At 38.3% G+C, this 21438-nt stretch overlaps 2 protein-coding genes across 2 annotated transcripts; both read left to right on the plus strand.

The window, feature by feature from the left end:
- The first annotated feature begins 443 nt into the window (after nucleotides 1-443).
- LOC141343013 (E3 ubiquitin-protein ligase TRIM35-like) lies at nucleotides 444-4138 on the plus strand. The gene is made up of 6 exons (XM_073847611.1): nucleotides 444-1064; nucleotides 1470-1565; nucleotides 1735-1965; nucleotides 2043-2065; nucleotides 2147-2265; nucleotides 3510-4138. Exons 1-6 carry the CDS (start codon nucleotides 669-671, stop codon nucleotides 4001-4003), a joined length of 1359 nt encoding a protein of 452 aa, XP_073703712.1. The 5' UTR covers nucleotides 444-668; the 3' UTR covers nucleotides 4004-4138.
- A 7424-nt stretch (nucleotides 4139-11562) lies between these two features.
- Nucleotides 11563-20603, plus strand: LOC141343022 (uncharacterized). The gene is made up of 4 exons (XM_073847622.1): nucleotides 11563-12661; nucleotides 15158-15730; nucleotides 15904-16079; nucleotides 18744-20603. Exons 1-4 carry the CDS (start codon nucleotides 11563-11565, stop codon nucleotides 20601-20603), a joined length of 3708 nt encoding a protein of 1235 aa, XP_073703723.1.
- The last annotated feature ends 835 nt before the right edge of the window (nucleotides 20604-21438 follow it).

Genomic DNA, 21438 nt, shown 5'->3' on the forward strand with positions numbered 1-21438 from the left:
GTGAAGGACTCCAAACCGCAGAGATCTTGCATGTTTAAACTAAAGCAAACACTCTTTTTCAATTTGAGTGTAGATGCTTTAAAGCAGCTCAATCATGTGTTTCTGGAATATCTCTGGAGCATTAGTTACGCCGAATGGCATCACGTCGAGGGTTATGAAAGTAGTCAACCTGTTGACGAAAGACAGGGACATCTGAATACTTTATCTGGGCCTGCATGTAAATGTTTTTTATTATTATTATTATTAATATTTGTGTATTTTCATTGTTCTTTTGTGTTCTGTAGCAGTTGAATTTAATGTTCCAATGCTAGTTCAGTTTGAATACAATTTGTTCAAATGTTACTTGAATAAAATCTTGATGTTCGTGTCTGACTTGTTGAAACACACTGATCACTGATCATAAACTCCTCCCTCTCACAGCTCTTACCAGGAAGAGACTGACGTGTTCTTTCTCCTTTCTGTCACACTGACTCTCTTCTCTACTGACAAAACCAATAAACAACCAGCCATCGGTGAAGAACCAGGAGAAACACTTTACAGAAGGACTTTTGTTCAGTTTGTTTCTGAATAGACAGTAGATCTCTGTGATTCACGTGGAGATTTGTTTTTCAAGCCTTTGTTCAGAAAGTGAAAGTGAAGTTTAGATCGCTGGAGCTCAAAGAGTCAAAATGGCTTCACTATCTGAAGATGATTTTTCTTGTCCTGTGTGTCAGGAAATCTTCAAGAATCCTGTTGTTTTATCATGTAGTCACAGTGTCTGTAAAGAGTGTCTTCAACAGTTCTGGAGAACCAAGAAAACTCAGGAGTGTCCCGTCTGCAGGAGAAGATCCTCAAAAGAACATCCTCCAGTTAGTCTTGTGTTAAAAAACTTGTGTGAGTCGTTCCTGAAGGAGAGAAATGAGAGGCGTTCATCAGGATCTGAGGAGATCTGCAGTTTACACAGTGAGAAACTCAAACTCTTCTGTCTGGAGGACAAACAGCCGGTGTGTTTAGTTTGTAGAGATTCAAAACAACACGACAATCATAAATTCAGACCCATCAGTGAAGTGGTTCCATCATATAAGGTGAGAGAAATGAGTTTTAATCAACTTCATGTTGTTTTAAAGCCCTGTTTAAGTGTTGATTTGATTGATCAGAGCTGGTTGTGTTTAGTCAGCTGAACTCCATTATCAATAATGTTTCATAGATTTGAGGAATTAATAACTACAGGACAAATAGATTTACACACAGATCCAGTTGGTATCGGATAACTATTTTTGCTTCGATAAATAACATTGTCATTTATAAACTGCTTTGTGTTCACTCAGGTTTGTTTAATAGCAGGTTCTAATTTCTGAATTAATTTAGTATAAAATGTACAAAAAAAATCTAATACTCCAATACACTTGCACTGCATTATATGATCATATCACTGTATCGTCTTCTCTTTCACTGTAATCTGGTGTTTTATGTATTTTGTCTAATTCTAGGAGGAGCTGAAAACAGCACTGAAATCATTACAGGAGAAACTGAAACACAATGAAAACATGAAAGGAGAGTTTGATAAAACAGCTGAACACATGAAGGTGAGGAAACAGAATGGAGAGTGATTTGGATTCCAGCTGTAGGATCACTATATACAGTTGTGATCTGATATATTTAATATAATGGATTAGTTGATCTCAGATGTGAATGATGTGATCGTGTCGATGTGTGTCGATGGAGACGATTGAAGTGAATGTGGTTTGATTTCAGTCTCAAGCTGAGCACACAGAGCGTCAGATTAAACAGCAGTTTGAGAAGCTTCATCAGTTTCTCAGAGATGAAGAAGAAGCTACAATCACTGCACTGAGGGAGGAAGAGGAGCAGAAGAAGCAGATGATGAAGGAGAAGCTGGAGGAGATGAACAGACACATCTCAGCTCTTTCACACACAATCAAAGACATGGAGGAGATGATGAAAGCCAGTGATGTCTGCTTTCTAAAGGTCTGATTTCAGATGATTGATTGATTGATTGATGATTGATTGAGTTGTTGATGATCAATGGTGTGTTTGTTCTGCAGGAGTTTCCAGTCTCAATGGAAAGGTGAGTGATCTGCTGGTGTCTCTGGTCTCTCTGCTTCTGATCCAAAGCCACTGCAGTTCTGACTCCTGAATGTTCTTCCAGAGTCCAGATCTCACAGCCGGATCCACAGACGCCTTCTGGAGCTTTGATTGATGTGCCACGTTACTTGGGCAACCTGCCGTTCAGAGTCTGGAAGAAGATGCAGGACATCGTCCAGAACAGTGAGTCTGACTGCAGAAGATCTCAGCTCTTATACACACACACTGGAAATCATCATGATGAGGCCATATTGACAGATTTCAGCATTATGAACCAGATCATCTACTGCACCAAAATCAGCAGCTCACTTTTACAAATAATCAATCCCACAATTCAGTCTGATTCACTCTCATACTTTACAGAAATATTACAATCGAGATACACATTAGACTTACAATGTTTTTATATTTTAAGACGAAACAATATATTATTTGAACAATTACACCTTCATGAGCCATAAACGTGGCATTATTGTTTTGTAATAATTATATTAAATTAGATCACGTATATGGCATAAAAACACAAAATACTAAATAAATATTAAAAATAGTGGTCCCCCGAAGCTGTCACTGCTGTTACCGTTTAACAAAAGTCTTTTATTTTGTAATAAAACAATCACACTGATGACATCACTTCCTCCTTCCTGTTTCCTGAAGATCTATGAAGGCAGGCCCATGTTAAGTCCACTGTCTCTTTTCAATTATCAGAAATGTTCTCATTTATCTCCTGATTTCATGTCAAGCTTTTAGTTGACTTCACTTTATTGTTGAGGAATTGTGAAAAACTAGAGTCCAAATGGATCAAACTAGTTAATTTAGTGAGTATACCATGATTGACCACATGAGGTTAGATTACTAGCAGCAGACATTTGGGAAAATACTATGTTTCACCTTCCTTATGGATAAATAATAATGTGGTCTAAGTTTAAAAGTTAAAATAATAAATAGATTTGAAGACATCTAGCCAAACCAGAAGTGGACGTTTCTGTAGAATGACCATCTACAGTTTATTTATGTTTAATAATTAGACAGAATTCAGTAAATATCTTTGTGATTCATAAAAGAGAAACTCTGAGGAAAACGATAAAGATATGAACATTATTTCTTCTGCATTATTATAGTTTATCTCAGTTGAATATGAAATCACTGTGTAAAGATCTGTTTATTAAAATGATCTTCTGACTGTAATTGAATCTAAATGAGAGTAAATGAAAGTGTTTTGAGTTTGTGTCTGTCAGTGTTTGTGATTGAACTTTCAGTATTGATAAATCAGACAGAGAATGACTGACAGTGATGAGAGGAAAATGTCTGATGTGTTTGATCAACAGGACGAGTGTCATAATTCATAATCATCTGTGTTGGGTTCAGTCTTGATCATTATATGAACATCAGAATAACAGCAGCATCTGTTGATTGTGTCTCATCAGCTCCTGTCATTCTGGATCCAAACACGGCTAATCCAGATTTCCTTCTGTCTGATGATCTGACCAGTGTGACAAACAGAGGATATCAACCTGTTCCTGATAATCCAGAGAGATTTGACTGTATTCCCTGTGTTCTGGGTTCAGAGGGTTTTAACTCAGGAACACACTGCTGGGATGTGGAGGTTAAACAGAGTGGATGGTGGATTATTGGAGTAACTACAGCATCAAACCAGAGGAAGGGACGTGGTTTCTTCAACACTGGTGTCTGGTGTGTGCGTTATAATGTATACGGAGTGTCTCCAGGTTCTGGTTTTGATGTTAAACAGCGTCTTGATCGTGTGAGAGTGAATCTGGACTATGACAGAGGAACGGTGTCATTCTCTGATCCTGTAACTAACACACATCTACACACATTCACAACCTCCTTCACTCACACACTCTTACCATTCTTCTGGTGTTCTTCCTCTCTGAGGATCTTATCGATCAATAGTCAGTAATCTGTAGGTCTGGATCTTCCTGCTTTCATCTTTCATCATGTTTCAATATTTAATCCAGATCACATCAGTAAGAGACTGTTGATCTGAACATCAGACCAGAAAACAACTACATTTATTCATCTTTACAAATGAACAATTATTAAAGCAACCCCCTAGCAACCACTCAGAACCCCCTAGCAACCGTGTGTCAGTGCTGTTGTTAGTGATCTGTGTGTTTGTGTGTCTGAGAGAAACAGCAGCGACTAACTACTTTCAGAGCCTCAGTTTCACAACTAATATTAATATTCGCTTGTAGAAACCAACAATGTGTGATTTCATGATTTCAGTCTCATTTTCAGATTAAAACATTAAACACCTTTTTCATTATAATTATGTTTTATATTACTAAAAGAGTTGTTACCTGTAGCAGAAGTACCGCTTCTTAATATTGTTAACTCATCGTTATCTTTAGGTCATGTCCCAAAACCATTCAAACTAGCGGTTATTAAACCTCTTATTAAGAAACCACAGCTAGACCCTAGTGAACTGGCAAATTACAGACCCATTTCTAATCTTCCATTTATGTCTAAAATTCTAGAAAAAGTTGTGTCTGCTCAATTGTGCTCCTTCTTGCAAAATAATAATATCTTTGAAGAATTTCAGTCAGGTTTCAGGCCCCATCATAGCACAGAAACTGCACTTGTAAAAATCACAAACGACTTGCTACTTGCGTCAGATCAAGGCTGCGTCTCATTGCTAGTTTTACTTGATCTTAGTGCTGCGTTCGACACTATAGATCATGAAATACTCATAGATCGATTACAAAACTATACAGGTATTCAAGGGCAGGCTTTAAGATGGTTCAGATCATACCTGTCCGATCGCTATCACTTTGTTTATTTAAACGGGGAGTCATCGCAGCTAACACCAGTAAAGTATGGAGTGCCACAAGGATCTGTCCTAGGTCCTCTACTATTTTCAATTTACATGTTACCCCTTGGTAATATTATTAGGAAATATGGGATTAGTTTCCATTGTTATGCTGATGACACTCAACTATATATTTCAACAAGACCAGATGAAACTTCTAACTTAGCAAAGTTAACAGAGTGTGTTAAAAATGTGAAAGACTGGATGACCAATAATTTTCTACTGTTAAATTCAGATAAGAATGAGATATTACTTATTGGACCAAAAAACAGTACACAGAATCTCTTAAACTGCAACTTGCAACTAGACGGATGTACTGTTATTTCTTCTACAGTCAAAAATCTGGGTGTTATATTAGACAGCAACCTGTCTTTTGAAAATCATATTTCTCATGTTACAAAAACAGCATTCTTCCATCTTAGAAACATTGCTAAGCTACGGAACATGTTACCTGTTTCTGATGCAGAAAAGTTAGTTCATGCATTCATGACGTCTAGACTGGACTATTGTAATGCACTACTAGGTGGTTGTCCTGCTTCTTCAATAAATAAGCTACAGGTAGTCCAAAATGCAGCTGCTAGAGTCCTTACCAGGTCAAGAAAATATGATCATATTACCCCAATTTTACAGTCTCTACACTGGCTACCTATTAGGTTCCGTATCACTTACAAAATATTACTTCTTACCTATAAGGCCCTAAATTGTTTAGCTCCTGCATACCTAACTAGTCTCCTACTACGCTACAATCCCTCACGCTCCCTAAGGTCGCAAAACTCTGGACTTTTGGTAGTACCTAGGATAGCAAAGTCCACTAAAGGAGGGAGAGCCTTTTCTCATTTGGCTCCCAAACTCTGGAATAGCCTTCCTGATAACGTTCGGGGATCAGACACACTCTCTATGTTTAAATCTAGATTAAAGACTCATCTCTTTAGCCAAGCATTCACATAATGTATCTCATAACGTTGTAATTTCAGTTACATCTGATCAAATGCACATTAATATTCTTCAGCTTGGGCTAAACACATCATTTTTGTTTGGTCGGAAGTTGGAACAGCAGCTACGCTAATTATTTCTTTGTTTCTCTGTCTCTGTCACAGGATTTCCATCCTGTGGTAACTAGGATTTACACAAGATTCAGAAGAAGAGATGATGCCAACCCCTCAGAGGACCGCAGATGATGCCAGCCTTGAAACAACATTCAGCACTACATAATTTTCCTACAAGTTGATTACAGCACATAACCATTGCAATTAGTGTTCATCATCTGTTTGATTACACAGTTACTGATTTAATATTTATATCATATGTACATCGACTCAACATACAGTATTCACCACTAATAAGCTACTAAATATATTGTAGTAGCCTAAAACTTTTGTACAGCTGCTCTGCAACAATTTGTATTGTAGAAAGCGCTATACAAATAAACTTGAATTGAATTGAATTGAATTATATTGTGGTAAAAAAAAATTCTGGGAAATCAGTATTTTTTTTATTTTTTATTTTGTTCCTCCATTTTTATTTTCATTGTCCTAATTTGTAAGTTGCTTTGGATAAAAGTGTCTGCTAAATGAATAAAAGCAAATGTAATAATTTGTTTCTATAGAGCTTTATTTAAAACAGATTGATTATACATAGCTTTACATTAATAAACAGGAAAATAACAGCATCAATGTTGCAATTGTCTTAAATCGTGAATAAATGAATTCAGTTATAATCAGTGCTGGAAATGGACAAAACTTACTGGGGGGACTCTAGTTTGGGGGATGATGGTAATCATAAAACCCTTTATAAACTTAGAACACCTTAAATAAAGCGATATTTGTCTCCTTGAAATTTTTATTGTATTATTATTATTTTTTTTTTTACTTTGTAATGCCATTTTTCTAACTTTAAATGTCAATTTAAAAAAAAAAAAAGTCACCTTTTGTGACAATAAAAAATTAGATTCGATTTTTTTTTCAAACATTTTAATTAAATTTATGAAACAATCAGGAAGAATAAGTTACCAGTCAAATGAAATGTGCAACAACAATTCACCTTTTCACGGCACAGAAGAGCACAAATGTGGCAATAAGAAATATTTACAGTTTTTTGACAGGATTCAGAGGTGGCATTAATGCATTTCATAATAACAATGTTATGTGAATAATGTTTTAAATATCAAGTTTTGAATATAGAAATATTAAACAATTTAAATGACTCAATTTATATTTTAAAATGAACCTGAAACCAAAAAGACGGCATTGCACAGTGAAACATTGGCAAATATTGCAACATTTTTAGTCTACATTGCGCTATACGTTTATGTGCAGAACTGGGATCTTGCCCAGTCTTTTGAATAATTAAAATAAAGAAATCGCTTTAATTTCCCTGCATCCCCCCATTTGCAGTCCTGGTTATAATCACAGATACAGTAGAGAGAAACCAAACAGACAGTCCAAGGGCATGACAATTAGCTGGTGTGATGCATGTTATTTAAAACATGGGTAAACTGTGGGTAAAACCATAGCATTACTTATGATTTCAGGGGTCAGAAGATGGATCTCATTATGTCCGTCTGAACTGGAAGGGTTTGGGTGTGAACAGCATCACTACAGGTAATGAAAACATGATGCCTACGATGATTAGAAAGACTGGTTGTGGAACAGGTTTTACTGAAGACTCACTTCAAGTCACTGTCGAAAAGAGAACAAGAACAAGAGTTACATGAGAAAACTCCTTTACTTTGAAGGTCATCCAGTAAAAAGTGATTTCATGGAGGTGCTCTACTGAACTCATCAGTAGGTCTTTTGCAGGGGTCTCCGAACACAGTTCTGGAGGGCTACTGTCCTGCAAATTTCAGCTCCAACCCTTATTAAACACAATTGAATCAACTAATCAAGTTCATCCTAGGCAAACTAGAAACATAAAGGTGTGTGTGTTGAGGCAAGTTAGAGTTCAACTCCACAGGACAGGACAGTGGTCCTTCAGGACTCAGCTTGGACACCCCTGGTCTTTTGAGTCTGTCAATAATCAATAATATAATTTATTATTGTTGTTTATGCATGAATGTAATCCAGAGGAAGCAGCTGTCTAACCTTTGCGAAAGACAGAGATTTTGTCTGACACTTTTTGAAAGTCCTGCAGGATGTTCTGGAACATAATCTTCAACTCACGTATGACCTGATTGCGCAGTTGAATTTCTTCGTCTCTTTCTTTTTTCTTTTTCTTTTGGTTTTCCTGCAGCCAGCGATTGTGTGCCATTGGGTCCACATACACCTCATGGTTCGCCATCTGAGTGGCAATTAACAGCACCCGCCGACGAAACCCCCTGATTCCGTATCTCTCATTTTGGTTGTCAGATGTTTTAGCCTTGAGGTAGTCCACAAGTGCTCTTTGGAGCTTCCTCGTAAACTCTCCGAACAAATCAGCATTAAAATCCACATAGAACTCATCTGGACTAGAGACAAACACACCAAAAACTAATGTGTCAAATAAAAAAAGGAAACTCAAGATGTTCATGCACTCATTTAAAACTAACAGTAAATGTACTAATATGAGTCACACATACAATATTAGGGTCTTTTAATAAGCAATAACTTAAGTCTTTTGAATAGTTGAGTAGATATAGAATGGACAAAACTGCAACAATTGATTCTTCAATTCCCAAACAATTAAAAAATATCATTAAGGCCCAGTTTACACCTGCTATTAAGATGGTTTTGGTTGAGCAGATCACAAGTGGACAAGAGACTTTCAAACACGGACTTTAAGTTGTTTGCCCTGGGTAAAGCCACTGTGAAGTGCATTGTGTGCAGCTATATACACATTGCAAAGAAAAGCTCTAGGCTGTTGTTGAAGGCTTTAAGGAGAGATGGGGTTTTCCCCAATATACCAGAGCTATTGATGGATCCCTGCCCTGTCCCACCTTTTGAGGATGCAAAGGACTATTTCAACAGAAAACGAAGCTACTCCATCATATTACAGGCACAAATCACAAATCCACAAATCACAGTGAATACAACTTCCATGCAGTAATTCACTTTTTGTTTTACGCTCTTTATTTGTATGCAAGATCAAATGTCTGTCTGCTTAAGAGGTTTACCAAAATGGCCAGTGTGCACAAATCAGTGTTTTTGACTTATAATGTGTCTATAGGACACAGAGGAAATTGAGGGTGTGCATGTGTGCTACAAGACCCTGCATACCCTGTTGAAAAAAAACCTGCATATGCTAGTTAGGGATGTTTTAAGAATGGCAGCTGGTTTGAGTTGGTATAAGCTGGTTCGTTAGTTTTAAAATAAACTTTCTGCTTTGGCTCTTAGATTTAAATTCTACACATTCTGCAATAATTATGCATTAGGTCAGTGGGCGGAAAGTAGGCAGTCTTTTGTGCCTATTCGGACACATTTGACAACGTGAGGGTCTACACTACAAATGCAATCTGGTCAAATATGTTTTTGACTACCTCAAGTTCAAAATGTTTTAGACCCCATTCAGACTTGTATTTAGTGTTGTCCACTTGTGATCAGATTGATGAACACACATCTTAATGCAGGTGTAAACAGGGTCTAAAAGAAAAACATATGTCCTACGGTGGGAAATGTGTGGCTATCACAACATTCAGATTTACAAATGAGGAGAACAGGAGAAACGATTGATCTAGCTAGGAGCAGTGAAACAAGAGTGCACTAAGCTAATTTTTGAAGCGTCAACTGAGCGTTCGCTAAGATGTTGATTAACAGGCGATCTGACTGATCATATCGCCGAATCCGCCATTCTGCTGAAAAAAACAGCATATGCTAGTTAGGTGTTTTGGTGCTGGGATGCTGGTTTTAGCTGGTCCTTGACCAGCAAATGACCAGCATAAACCAGCTAAGGACCAGCAAAAACCAGCTAAAACCAGCATAAACCAGCTGAAACCAGCATCCCAGCACCAAAACATACCTAACCAGCATATGCTGTTTTTTTCAGCAGGGTTCTGTCTGACTAACAATTCCTTGTTAGCAGGGATTAAATTGGGCCGGGGCCATCCGGGGCTGAGCCCCGGCACATAGATTGCAGGACTCGACACTTCATTAACGCTACACAAGAACCCTAACCAGATTAAAACATCAAAAACAAAAAAATAACCAGCCAATCACCAAAAGGCAAACCAAAATCACGACACTCTACCACATCTGAATAAATGCAAATATTCCCTATAAACACAGAGTAAAGACGCTATGTTTCCATCCAAAAATGCGAATTTAACTTATGCGCAAAACTGGAACATCGCATAAAACATTTGCTCATAAAGAAGCGTTAACTGACGTGGCAACACAGGCAACACCGAGGGGAAAGGATGGGTAAGTTAGTTCGTAAGAGTTTTCCCACGTTTTTCTTTGTTTTTGAATAGCTTGTAAATGCCCGTGCATGAGCATTTTACTTTTACTTTTACTTTCGATTTCGGCGTCAATTTATTGAATGGACGACAACAAAACTGTACGACTAACTCACTTAGTCTATATTAAACACAGAATTATTAATTTATTAACAAAAATAAAATAACTGTTAAAAAACTTACACAAAGTGTATTTATATATATATATATATATATATATATATATATATATATATATATATATATATAAACAGGCCTACTGAAAATCAGCAAACACGTTGGAATAAATAAGAACCGAATGTTCTTCCAATGAGCTTCCAAAATCACCTTTTAGATAAACGGCAGATGTCAACAGGCCTTTTTAAAATGCAAAATAAAATGCGGATCTGTGATGCGACTGTTGAGCAGCCGTGTTCAGTTTTTGATTGCACTGTTTCTCTAACTGAACTTAATGATTTTTATTACTATGAAAAAATCAAAACGTGGTGGGCAAGTGACGAAAGTGGTGAAGGAAACATTTCAGAATGACCAATACAACATTTCTGATGCTGTGAGACAAGATGGGCCTGCTGGTTAGTCGAGTTATCCCGTTCTATCGGTGCAGAGTCACATGATTTTTTTTTTTTTTTTTTATACGCACGGAGAAATTTATTAGGTAAAAGTGTTTCCATCGTATTATGCGCATTTATTCTTATCGGATAAAAAAGTTTATCCTACTCAGTTGTGCGCATAAGTTTTTTATGCACATTATTGGAATTTATGCGCATTTTCGCGTTTCCATCCAGAGATTGTTTTATGCGATATTCCAAAATGCGCATAAAAATAGGTGGATGGAAATGTGATGCGGTCGTGGCGCCGGCTTCCTTTTAAATATGTTTAATGATTGCGCCTGATGCGTCCACGCCCATTCATTGGTAAGTGTAATTCATCATATGTTTATCTATGCTTTATATAACATAGTTATATTACAATAGTTTGTTCTAATGCAAATTTTACTTAATCCCATGGTGCAACGCCTTGTCGTGGCGGCGAGGCTTGCGTGTTCTTGTGACCCCAAGAGCTATGCCGGCGGGAGCCTAGTGCTCCTGGCAGGTCCAACCTAGCCGGACAGGTTGAGGGGGAAGAGCCAGACGAAGCATGCACCCCGGTCCTCCAGGCTCGGGGGTTGGGCTCAGGGCTAACAACCCCGACCCATAAAAATAAAAAAAACGTTACAGAAACAGCAACAGAGAAAAACTCCGCATCTGGCTGCAGTGGTCCTCCAGAGTCACATCCGGTGACTCGTATGAATGACAGTGGTGAAAGCCGAAAGGAAGCCACTGACAGGAAGATGGAAGTCCTAAGCGCCAAGACCAAAACCAAAATTGGATTCTGGAATGTTCGTACTATGTACGAAATGGGAAAACTGGCACAGATCACGGCGGAGATGAGACGATATAGCCTGCACATCCTGGGGGTCAGCGAGAGCAGGTGGACCGGATCAGGTAAAATGAAAACCAGCACAGGCGAGACGGTACTGTACTCTGGAAGGGAGGACGATTGGCACCACGAGGGTGTTGCCATCATCCTTCGCAGAGGAACAGAGAAATCCCTGATGCAGTGGAAGCCGGTTAGCAGCAGACTCATGAGCGCCAGGATGAGAGGAAGACACGTCAACATCACCCTGATCCAGTGCTATGCCCCAACAAATGATGGCGACGAGGAGGCCAAGGATGTGTTTTATGAGCAGCTCCAGTCCGAACTGGAAGCAGCTCCACGTCACGACCGCATCGTCATCTTGGGAGACCTCAATGCCAAGGTGGGGAGCAACAACACTCACCATGACAGAGTCATGGGGACACATGGATGTGGTGTCATGAACGACAACGGGGAACGCCTAGTGGAGTTCTGCACCTTGAACCGCATGGTCATCGGTGGAACCCTGTTCCCTCATCGGGACATCCACAAGCTGACCTGGTGCTCACCCAATGGAAGAGACAAGAACCAGATTGACCATCTCATGATCAATGGCACATGGAGGCGGTCGTTGCTGGACGTCAAGGTGAAAAGAGGGGCGGACGTCGGCAGCGATCATCACCTTGTGACTGCACTGATGAGACTAAAATTGCAGACCACAGGCCGCAAGACAACCATGCGGAAACACTTTGATGTCAGCAGGCTGCGAGACACCAAGGTGAAGACTGCTTTTGTGATACAAGTGAGGAACAGGTTTCAGGCACTGCAAGCCCTAGATGAAGAAGCAGGAAGGGCAGATGAGCCCAACAAGCAGTGGGAACAGGTGGCTTCATTGTACTCCAAAGGCAGCGAAGCATGTGTGGGTTACAAACGGAAAAAGAAAAAAGAGTGGCTGGCTGAGAATACCTGGAAGACCATCGACGAAAGACGTAACCTTAAGAAAAAACTGACAGAAGCCAAATCAGGGAGATGTGGAAGATTCTCATTGACCTTCATTCAATATAATATATAGAATTATGTCTGTTTATATGAGAAAACTATTCTACTATTATTTACTAGTACTCTTCTGATTGTGGGTAGAAATTATGTGTTTAAGATTGTAGTGACTAACTGTTTAAAGCTTGGAAAATACATAGCCATGTAAAAGAACTTGGTCAGGAGCCAGAAATACACAACAGCTATTGATATACCTTCAGGAACTGTTCTGTTTTGAAATCCATATATGGTAAAAACTGTCTGGTCCTAAAATACAATGATGTATAGAAGGTTTACAGTGACAGTATTAGGAGTATATATGGGACTACAGAACACATGATCAGGAGTTACCTTTGCAAACGCAGCTCGGCTTTGTTGCATGCTAAATAAAGTCTAACTGGATTCAAAGCCTCTTCAGAGTTTTATTTTGAGAAAGAAAAATTCTTCTACATAATTGGCGACCCCGGCAGGACTTGGAGAAAAGAGCAAAAGAGTGGAAAACCGCAGTGGGCTTGACTGGACAATTAACACAACCAAGGCGCCACAAAAAGGTAAGCAATTTTGCTTACAAAGTTGGTTGTGTTGTTGTCCAGACTTGCTAATGAGGTAAATATACTCAAATAGCTCTTCCAAATTTAAGAATCAAAAATATAAAAAGAGGTTTTGAATTCAGAATTAACTGTAGCCTATAGGATAACATGTAGTAAAAGGTTAACTGTATCTGGAATTGAGAGTGTTGCAGTACAGTTGGTTAGAAGTAGTTATAGTTGTAGTAGAATATGACAAGGTATTAAGGCGCGCGGGAATTTGTTTAAGGTACCGGTTATTACAGGTGGTTAGTTTTAGTCAAAAGTCCTGAAATAAGGTGGAAAATCCTGTAATGGTGTTGTGATATATGTTCAGAAAGGAGGTTTTAATTGAAGATTGATGAGAGTTGATATGATAACTCGGAGGAGTCGATCCCCAGAAAGATATCTGTAGTCTTTGTGATATATGTTTAAGAAAGAAGGTTTAATTGAAGATTGATGAGAGTTGATAACTCGGAGGAGTCGATCCCTTGAAAGATATATGTAGTCTGTGCGTGTGCGCACTTGTGTGAGTAAGCAGCCGAGGCAGAGTGAAATTGTAAGCATTCTTTCTGTCTTGTGTGTCAGAACTGGGGTGTCATTTGATTCTTCACTTAGACATGTCTCAATAAGACTTACCCATGCTGACACACTTGAGAGAAAGTCGATGGTTTATGTAGTGTAAGATTATAAGATTTGGAAAAGAGAGAAATTAGTGAGGATATATAAATAAAGTTTAATATAAGGCATAAATGAAGTAATGAACAACTTAAATAGAATATTAGAGATAAAATATATAAAAATATAAAATAATAATTATAATAATTTGAATTTAATTTATATTGGAAAAAAGAAAGAAAGAAAAAGGAGTAGTTTTCTTTGAAAACTTTGATTAAAAAATCATTAATTTGTAAAGTTAAATCATAAATTGTAAGGTTAAATAAACATATAGATAGAAAGATAGATCAATAAATAAATAAGTAAATACATAACAAACAAATAAACAAACAAACAAACAAACAAACAAAAAAAAGTAAGTTAAAAAGATTAAAGATAAATAAATAACAAACAGTTAGGAAAGGTTTAAGTTAATAATGGCATCTACCCCAGTAGAAATATTAGGGATAAAATATCCTTTATGCAAAGAATTGATAGAAGAAATTTCAAATAAATGGCAAAAGCGAACTAAGCAATTAATGACAAAATGGCCCCCACAAGGATCTTTTGATATATCATTGTGTGAGGAAATGGAAACTTTGATTAAGAATCATAAAATAAACGGATTAAGCACTAAAAGAAAAAAGAGAGAAATAAAAAGAGAAAAAGAAAAAGAGGTGCTGGCATTATTTAAAAAGGAAGGAGAGGATATGTTAAAAAATATCAAATTGGCTAGGAAAATACTAAAAGAAGCAGACAAAGAAACAAATAAAAAAGAAGAAATGTTAGCTAAAAGACAGTTTCCCATCCTAAAAGGAACTGTAGAAGTAGTAGGAGAAATGCAAATGGAGGGACAGGTAGAGTTAGGAAAAGAAAAACAAACTGAATCAGATGTAATACCTAAAATGCTATAAAAGAAAAAAGACAAATTGGATTTTCCATTAGATTGTTATGAACAGGCAAGAACAGCATTAAATAAAATGAAAACGCAATATGAGGAAAACTTAGAATGGGAGGAATTATCAGAGCAATCATGGAAAGGAGAAGAGGATATAGAAGCACAAAAACAATTAATAGAAGGAAAAATAGATGAAAAAATTAAAGAAACTGAAAAAATAATTCAAGATACAGATAAATTAATCAGAACTAGAAGTAGATTATTAAAAAGTGGGGAAAAAGATAGTGATGTAGAGGAGTTATCATTTGATGAGGATAAATGGTCACAAGGAAGACAGGAAAAACAACTTCCGATTTTAATTAAGGGCATACAAGGGCAATATGTGCCATGGGCAACACAGGACCTGGAGGGGCTGATTGCTCACCTCCCGGACATTCACGAGGGTGCTGGAAAGTGGATCAAGACATTTGAGGAAGAAACAATGGGTAAACTGCTGGCTGTTGGGGACATTAAAGCGCTCCTAGCAAAAATTTTAGGAGGCACAAAAATAGAAGAAATCCTCAAAGCTTCAGACTTAGAGAAAGCTGTGGACTCTTGTTATATGGATGGGACTGTTTTTGATTCATATCGTCCAGTATTGTGGCAGACATTACGTGCAGAATACCCAACTAGAGTTGACCCTAAAGCCTTAAAGGGAGATCAGCTGGGAGAAACAGAGAGCCCAATCATCTATATACAGAAGCATCTAAAGAGATGGAAACAAGAGACTGAAGGGAATCCAGAAGGAGACCCATTAATGTCCACATTGTTCAGAAATGCCATTATTGATGCCATGCCTCCACCAGTAAAAAGCAAACTAGAGGACGTGGTTGGTCTAAACTCCAAATCGCACAAGGAGTTTTGTGACCACGTGACACATGCAGTGGAACAATATCGACGAAATGAACAAAAATTGAAAACTCAAGAAAAAGAACTGCAGAAAAAATTAACTCAGCTACAGCTTGAAGAGTTAATCAACAAGAAGGACAAAGACAGACCTAAAGATTTTCCTGAAGAATGCTGAAAATGTGGTCAGCTGGGAAACAGCAGAAAAAGAAGCTATTCTGGTTCATGGACACAGCCCGGCGTGAGGGGAAGGGGGAGCGGGTGTCAACCCCTTCAAGGTCCACCACAAGGGCCAACATATGGCATGGTAAATCATTGGAAGGTTTAGAACAAGGGTATAAGGAAGGCCCAGAGCATCCTATTGGGGTGAGTCAGTTTCCAATATTTACATCAAATGCTAATCAAGAGCCTATGTTACAAGTTAAAATAAGGGACAAATGCAGCTGATACCAATAACTGCTCTATTGTGTCTATAAACCAAAAAGAAAAGTGTGACCATACCTATCCTGATATTAAATCAAACTCCTGTTAATTTATTAGGAAGAGATGCATTATGTAAGCTGGGTTTACAAATTTGTTGTTCTTCAAATAGAGTATAGATAGATATGCAAGGACTAGAAATTTAAATGATTATAATTTCAGAACCAACAGCTAATGTATATTGATTATGATAAATAGAAGATGATGAAAAATCAAAGAATGGATAAATGGGAAAATTTATTCGAGCAAAATTCTAGAGTTAAGAATACCAAAGACAAAATTTCATTGTAATTTGATATATGATCCTGACAAAAATAATGATAAGCAAAAAGGGTAAGAAAAGACAAAAGAGCAAAAACTAGAAATTACTTCAGAATATATCATAATTTGAAAGGAGAAAGCAGCTATGTAAATAAATGAAAATTAATTCATGAATTGTTCAATATACCAAATTCTGTTCCACATGTATCCGTATATGTAGGAATTAGGTAACAAAAGATTTAGGACTAATGATGCAAAAAGCTAAACAGTGCCAGTGGGAAACAACAATTAATCCATTAATGTTTCACTCTACAGAAAAGATTATATCAAGCTTTTATGCAACACCGTATTAATAGGCGTTCCTCAGGAAGTTGTTGTTAATCACAAAATACAAACGCAAATGATAAAAGGTGCTAAAATAAAATAAATTACCAAAAGTGAGTTGTTTAAAGGCAAGAAACCTGCAGAGGAAGAAAAAAATTGCCGATAGCTTTCTATAGTACAAAGCTAGATAATGTAACGAAAGGTTCAACACCCGATGAGCAAGCCATGTAACAGCAGAAAGGAGCTGTAAAAAAACACTCAAAATGTTTGGCGTTCACATGAAGGACAGATTATTGCACCAATTACTCTTTTGAACATTCATACTCCAGACGCACATGGATTTGATCACTGTGCGAGGGGGGAGGTAAGTAATAAGGAAAATTAAGCAGCAAAAATTAAATTAAGCAGCAAATTTCTGTCCTCCTGTAAAATTTGTGCAGATGAAGGAGCAGCAACAGTAATTAAATTTCTTACAAGGGAAGTGTTTCCTAGATTTAGAATACCCTCTGAAATAAGTTCAGATAATTGATCATCATTTATTCAGAAAACGGTAAAGTAAGTACTAAACTTAACTGGATTGATGCTGTGCCTCTTGCATTGATAAGTTATCGCATGCAAACTAACAGAAGTACGCACTTAACACCGCATGAAATGCTTACGGGTCGACCCATGCCTGTGCCATATTCTTATAAAGGACATCCACTTGAACAATTGCAAATGAAATTTAGAGCCTATATGAAGAAACTAACTGCAATACACAAAGCAATATATTTACAGGAAACAAGGAAGCAGCAGCCTAAAGAGGACACTGAGGTGACGTGCCCTATTGTTCCAGGTCACCTAGTGTATCTAAGGGTTTTCAGGAGAAAGTGGAATGAACCCCGGAGAGAAGGACCCTATAAAGTGGTGACAGTGACTCAGACAGCAGTTCAAGTTGAAGGAAGCACCACCTAGTATCATCTGAACAACAGCACACAGATTTTACAAAAGTTTACTTTTTAGCCCTCAGTTGAACCCGGTCATGTTATTGACCAAATTTGCAAACACTTGATGAATGCTCCAGTAAATCAACGGAGGACGAATAAGATGAGAAGAACCATACTCTGGGTGAAGTGCTGGCTAACCTCTCCCCAAGAGTGACCTTCTACGATGCGCAAAGTATCTGGGTTGAAGACATCTTGTGCATACTGTGTTTCCAATTGAATTTGTGTAATTGTAGGTACTGACAAAAGTAAATTAATGATTATACCCCCAACAACATATTCAAGGAGTTAGGGAATCAGAATCTTTTACTCCCTTCTAGCTCAAATCCAATACCAATCAAGAGGGGAGATGTTTGGTTCTGATGTCCTCCGGAGCGTGATTGCATAAATTGGGTCCTTGGTAAGAGGTTGTGTGACTTAATTTAGTCACTAGGGTGTTAAAACTAAGATACCTAGCTTGTGAAATAACGCTCTGGGAAAAGTTAGGAGTAGTGGGACTTTGTTAAGCCCCAGAGGGGGGAGGAATGTGGAAGATTCTCATTGACCTTCATTCAATATAATATATAGAATTATGTCTGTTTATATGAGAAAACTATTCTACTATTATTTACTAGTACTCTTCTGATTGTGGGTAGAAATTATGTGTTTAAGATTGTAGTGACTAACTGTTTAAAGCTTGGAAAATACATAGCCATGTAAAAGAACTTGGTCAGGAGCCAGAAATACACAACAGCTATTGATATACCTTCAGGAACTGTTCTGTTTTGAAACCCATATATGGTAAAAACTGTCTGGTCCTAAAATACAATGATGTATAGAAGGTTTACAGTGACAGTATTAGGAGTATATATGGGACTACAGAACACATGATCAGGAGTTACCTTTGCAAACGCAGCTCGGCTTTGTTGCATGCTAAATAAAGTCTAACTGGATTCAAAGCCTCTTCAGAGTTTTATTTTGAGAAAGAAAAATTCTTCTACAGAGACTGCAGGAAAGATACCTACAACAGTACAGAGAAGCTAACAAGACGGTGAAAAGAATGGTAAGAGCAGACAAGCGAGCCTTCATGGACAACCTGGCAATGCAAGCAGAGGACGCTGCCAACCGAGGGGAACAAGGCACTCTGTTCAGAATCACCAAAGCTTTATGTGGTAAACACCATGGCAGCGCCAGTGCTCCCCCCATCAAAGACAAACAAGGCAGACTGCTAAAAACAGAAAACGAGCAAGAGGCACGTTGGGCACAACACTTTCAGGAAGTCAACAGACCACCGCCTGAAGAAGAAGCTGACATACAGGATGCCAGTGCTGACCTTGATATCAACACTGACCCGCCTGGGAAGGAAGAAATCGTGGCAGCAATCAGATCCCTTAAGAACAGAAAAGCCCCTGGACATGACAACCTCAACGCTGAGCTGTTCAAGGCCGACCCGGACTTAGCAGCCACCATCCTCCAGCCGCTCTTCAGAACAATCTGGGAAAGGAAGCAAGTTCCAGTTGACTGGAATAAAGGTATCATAGTGAAGATCCCCAAGAAAGGAGCCCTCAGTGACTGTAACAACTGGCGCGGAATAACCCTCCTGTCAGTACCAAGCAAGATTCTTGCCAAGGTCATCATGCAGCGGATTTCTGACGCCGTTGACAAGTCACTGAGGAATGAACAAGCCGGATTTCGTCAAGGAAGAGGATGTATCGACCAGATCTTTGCTCTGCGCAACATCATCGAGCAATGCACAGAGTGGCAGAGACAGCTGTACATCAACTTCGTCGACTTTGAGAAGGCATTTGACAGCATCCACAGGGACAGCCTCTGGCACATTTTGAGAGCCTATGGAATCCCAGACCAGATTGTCGAACTGATCAAGAGCTTCTACACCAACTTCTCATGCAGCGTGGAAAACAGCGATCTGCGATTTGAGGTGAAGACGGGAGTCAGACAAGGATGCGTCATGTCTGCGCTGCTCTTCAACCTGGCCATTGACTGGGTCATGAGACGCACAACAGAAGATGGGGCAAGAGGCATCCGATGGACACTCTTCTCTTCTCTTGAAGACCTTGACTTTGCAGATGACCTGGCTCTGTTATCCCACACCCATCAACACATGCAGGAGAAGACAAACCGGCTGAACACCTTCGCGAGACAAGTTGGGTTGAAGATCAGCCAGAGAAAAACAGAGGTAATGACACTGAACATCGACTCACCAGCTCCTGTTAAGGTGGATGGTAAAGAGTTGCCAACCACAGAAAGCTTCACCTACCTGGGCAGCATCGTGACACAGGATGGTGGCGCTGGAAACGACATTCAGAGCAGACTCAACAAGGCCAGGACAGTGTTCATGACCCTTAACAACGTTTGGAGGTCATCACAATACAGTGTCCACACCAAGTTGAGAATCTACCAGAGCTGTGTCCTGTCAGCGCTGCTGTACGGGTCGGAATGCTGGCGGATGACTGAAGGTGACCTCAACAAACTGTCTACCTTCCACACCACAAGTCTTAGGAAGATCCTTCGCATCTTCTGGCCAAGGAAAATCTCCAACCATGACCTTCTCCAGCGATGCAAGCAAGAGGACATGGACACCATCATCACAAGAAGACGATGGAGATGGATTGGCCATGTTATGCGAAGGGACTGCACCTCCATCTCCAAGACAGCCCTGCACTGGACCCCTGAGGGGAAAAGAAAGAGGGGAAGACCAAAGAACACATGGCGGCGAACAGTAGAGGCAGAGCTGAAAACCCTGAACCACACCTGGGGCACCATTGAAAAGCTGACCAAAGACAGGCAGAAGTGGATGATCTTTGTTGCTGCCCTACACGCCAATAGGCGTAACAGGCAGTAGTATATCTCAAAGCTTTTAGTAATTAATTTAACGTTACTGTTGTTGATCATTATAAGGTTGAAGACTACAGAAGGTTAACATAATGTTTAATATAAAAACAATGTAAAAAAAAATTGTGCATACAAACATATATATATATATATATATATATATATATATATATATATATAATGAATAAAAGCAATCAAATATAGTTTTTTATTCTGAAAGTCATCTTAAAATGTCACAGATGTACAATTTATTTATTTTGGCAATATTGCCAATGTGTGTATATTTTACTTTCTTTTGTTAAAATTTTGGCTGTTAATGCACATCTAAATATGCTGGCCTGAATGTGTCATTTTTTACTTATTATAAATATTACTAATTGTTATTTTAAATGTTATATAGATAAAAAATAAATAGGAAGTTTATTGCATTCATTCAGAGTTTTTTGTTTTTTACTTGTGTAGGTATTGTTGACTGGAAATCTGTCAGTCCAGAAGTGAGGAAAGAACACAGAGTGGAGTTTGAGCTTGACCAGGTGTACTTACTGTGGATACATCTACAAAAACACCTTTGGATACAGTGACAATGGAAAGAAGGGGGACTTCACAACCTTCTATTCAGACAAAGAGTTTGCTGGATTCTGTTCAATGGACTGCTACTACAAAATGAATAAATGTTTTTGTTTACTTGAATTTAAAACAAAACTAAATAAAAGAAATTGTGAATAAAGCTGTGTCTGTTTGCTAAATGAATTGTCATTTAGCAGAAAGTTACTAAACACTTGATTTTTCAATTCTGTGGTGTTCAGTTTTCTGGATCGAGCAAAACATTGTTTTCAGGGTAATAT

This window comes from Garra rufa, chromosome 1 (genome assembly GCF_049309525.1).
Source record: "Garra rufa chromosome 1, GarRuf1.0, whole genome shotgun sequence".
In the NCBI taxonomy this organism is placed as follows: domain Eukaryota; kingdom Metazoa; phylum Chordata; class Actinopteri; order Cypriniformes; family Cyprinidae; genus Garra; species Garra rufa.

Bases quoted from the DNA above. Each gene is read 5' to 3' on its own strand.
- LOC141343013 (XM_073847611.1), top strand. From the start codon at position 669: ATGGCTTCACTATCTGAAGATGATTTTTCTTGTCCTGTGTGTCAGGAA. The intron at 1,966-2,042 runs GTCTGATTTCAG...TTTGTTCTGCAG, and splicing joins GTGATGTCTGCTTTCTAAAG to GAGTTTCCAGTCTCAATGGA. The intron at 2,066-2,146 runs GTGAGTGATCTG...ATGTTCTTCCAG, and splicing joins TTTCCAGTCTCAATGGAAAG to AGTCCAGATCTCACAGCCGG.
- LOC141343022 (XM_073847622.1), top strand. From the start codon at position 11,563: ATGAATGACAGTGGTGAAAGCCGAAAGGAAGCCACTGACAGGAAGATG. The intron at 15,731-15,903 runs GTGACCACGTGA...AAATGTGGTCAG, and splicing joins CAAATCGCACAAGGAGTTTT to CTGGGAAACAGCAGAAAAAG. The intron at 16,080-18,743 runs GTGAGTCAGTTT...ATTCTTCTACAG, and splicing joins GCCCAGAGCATCCTATTGGG to AGACTGCAGGAAAGATACCT.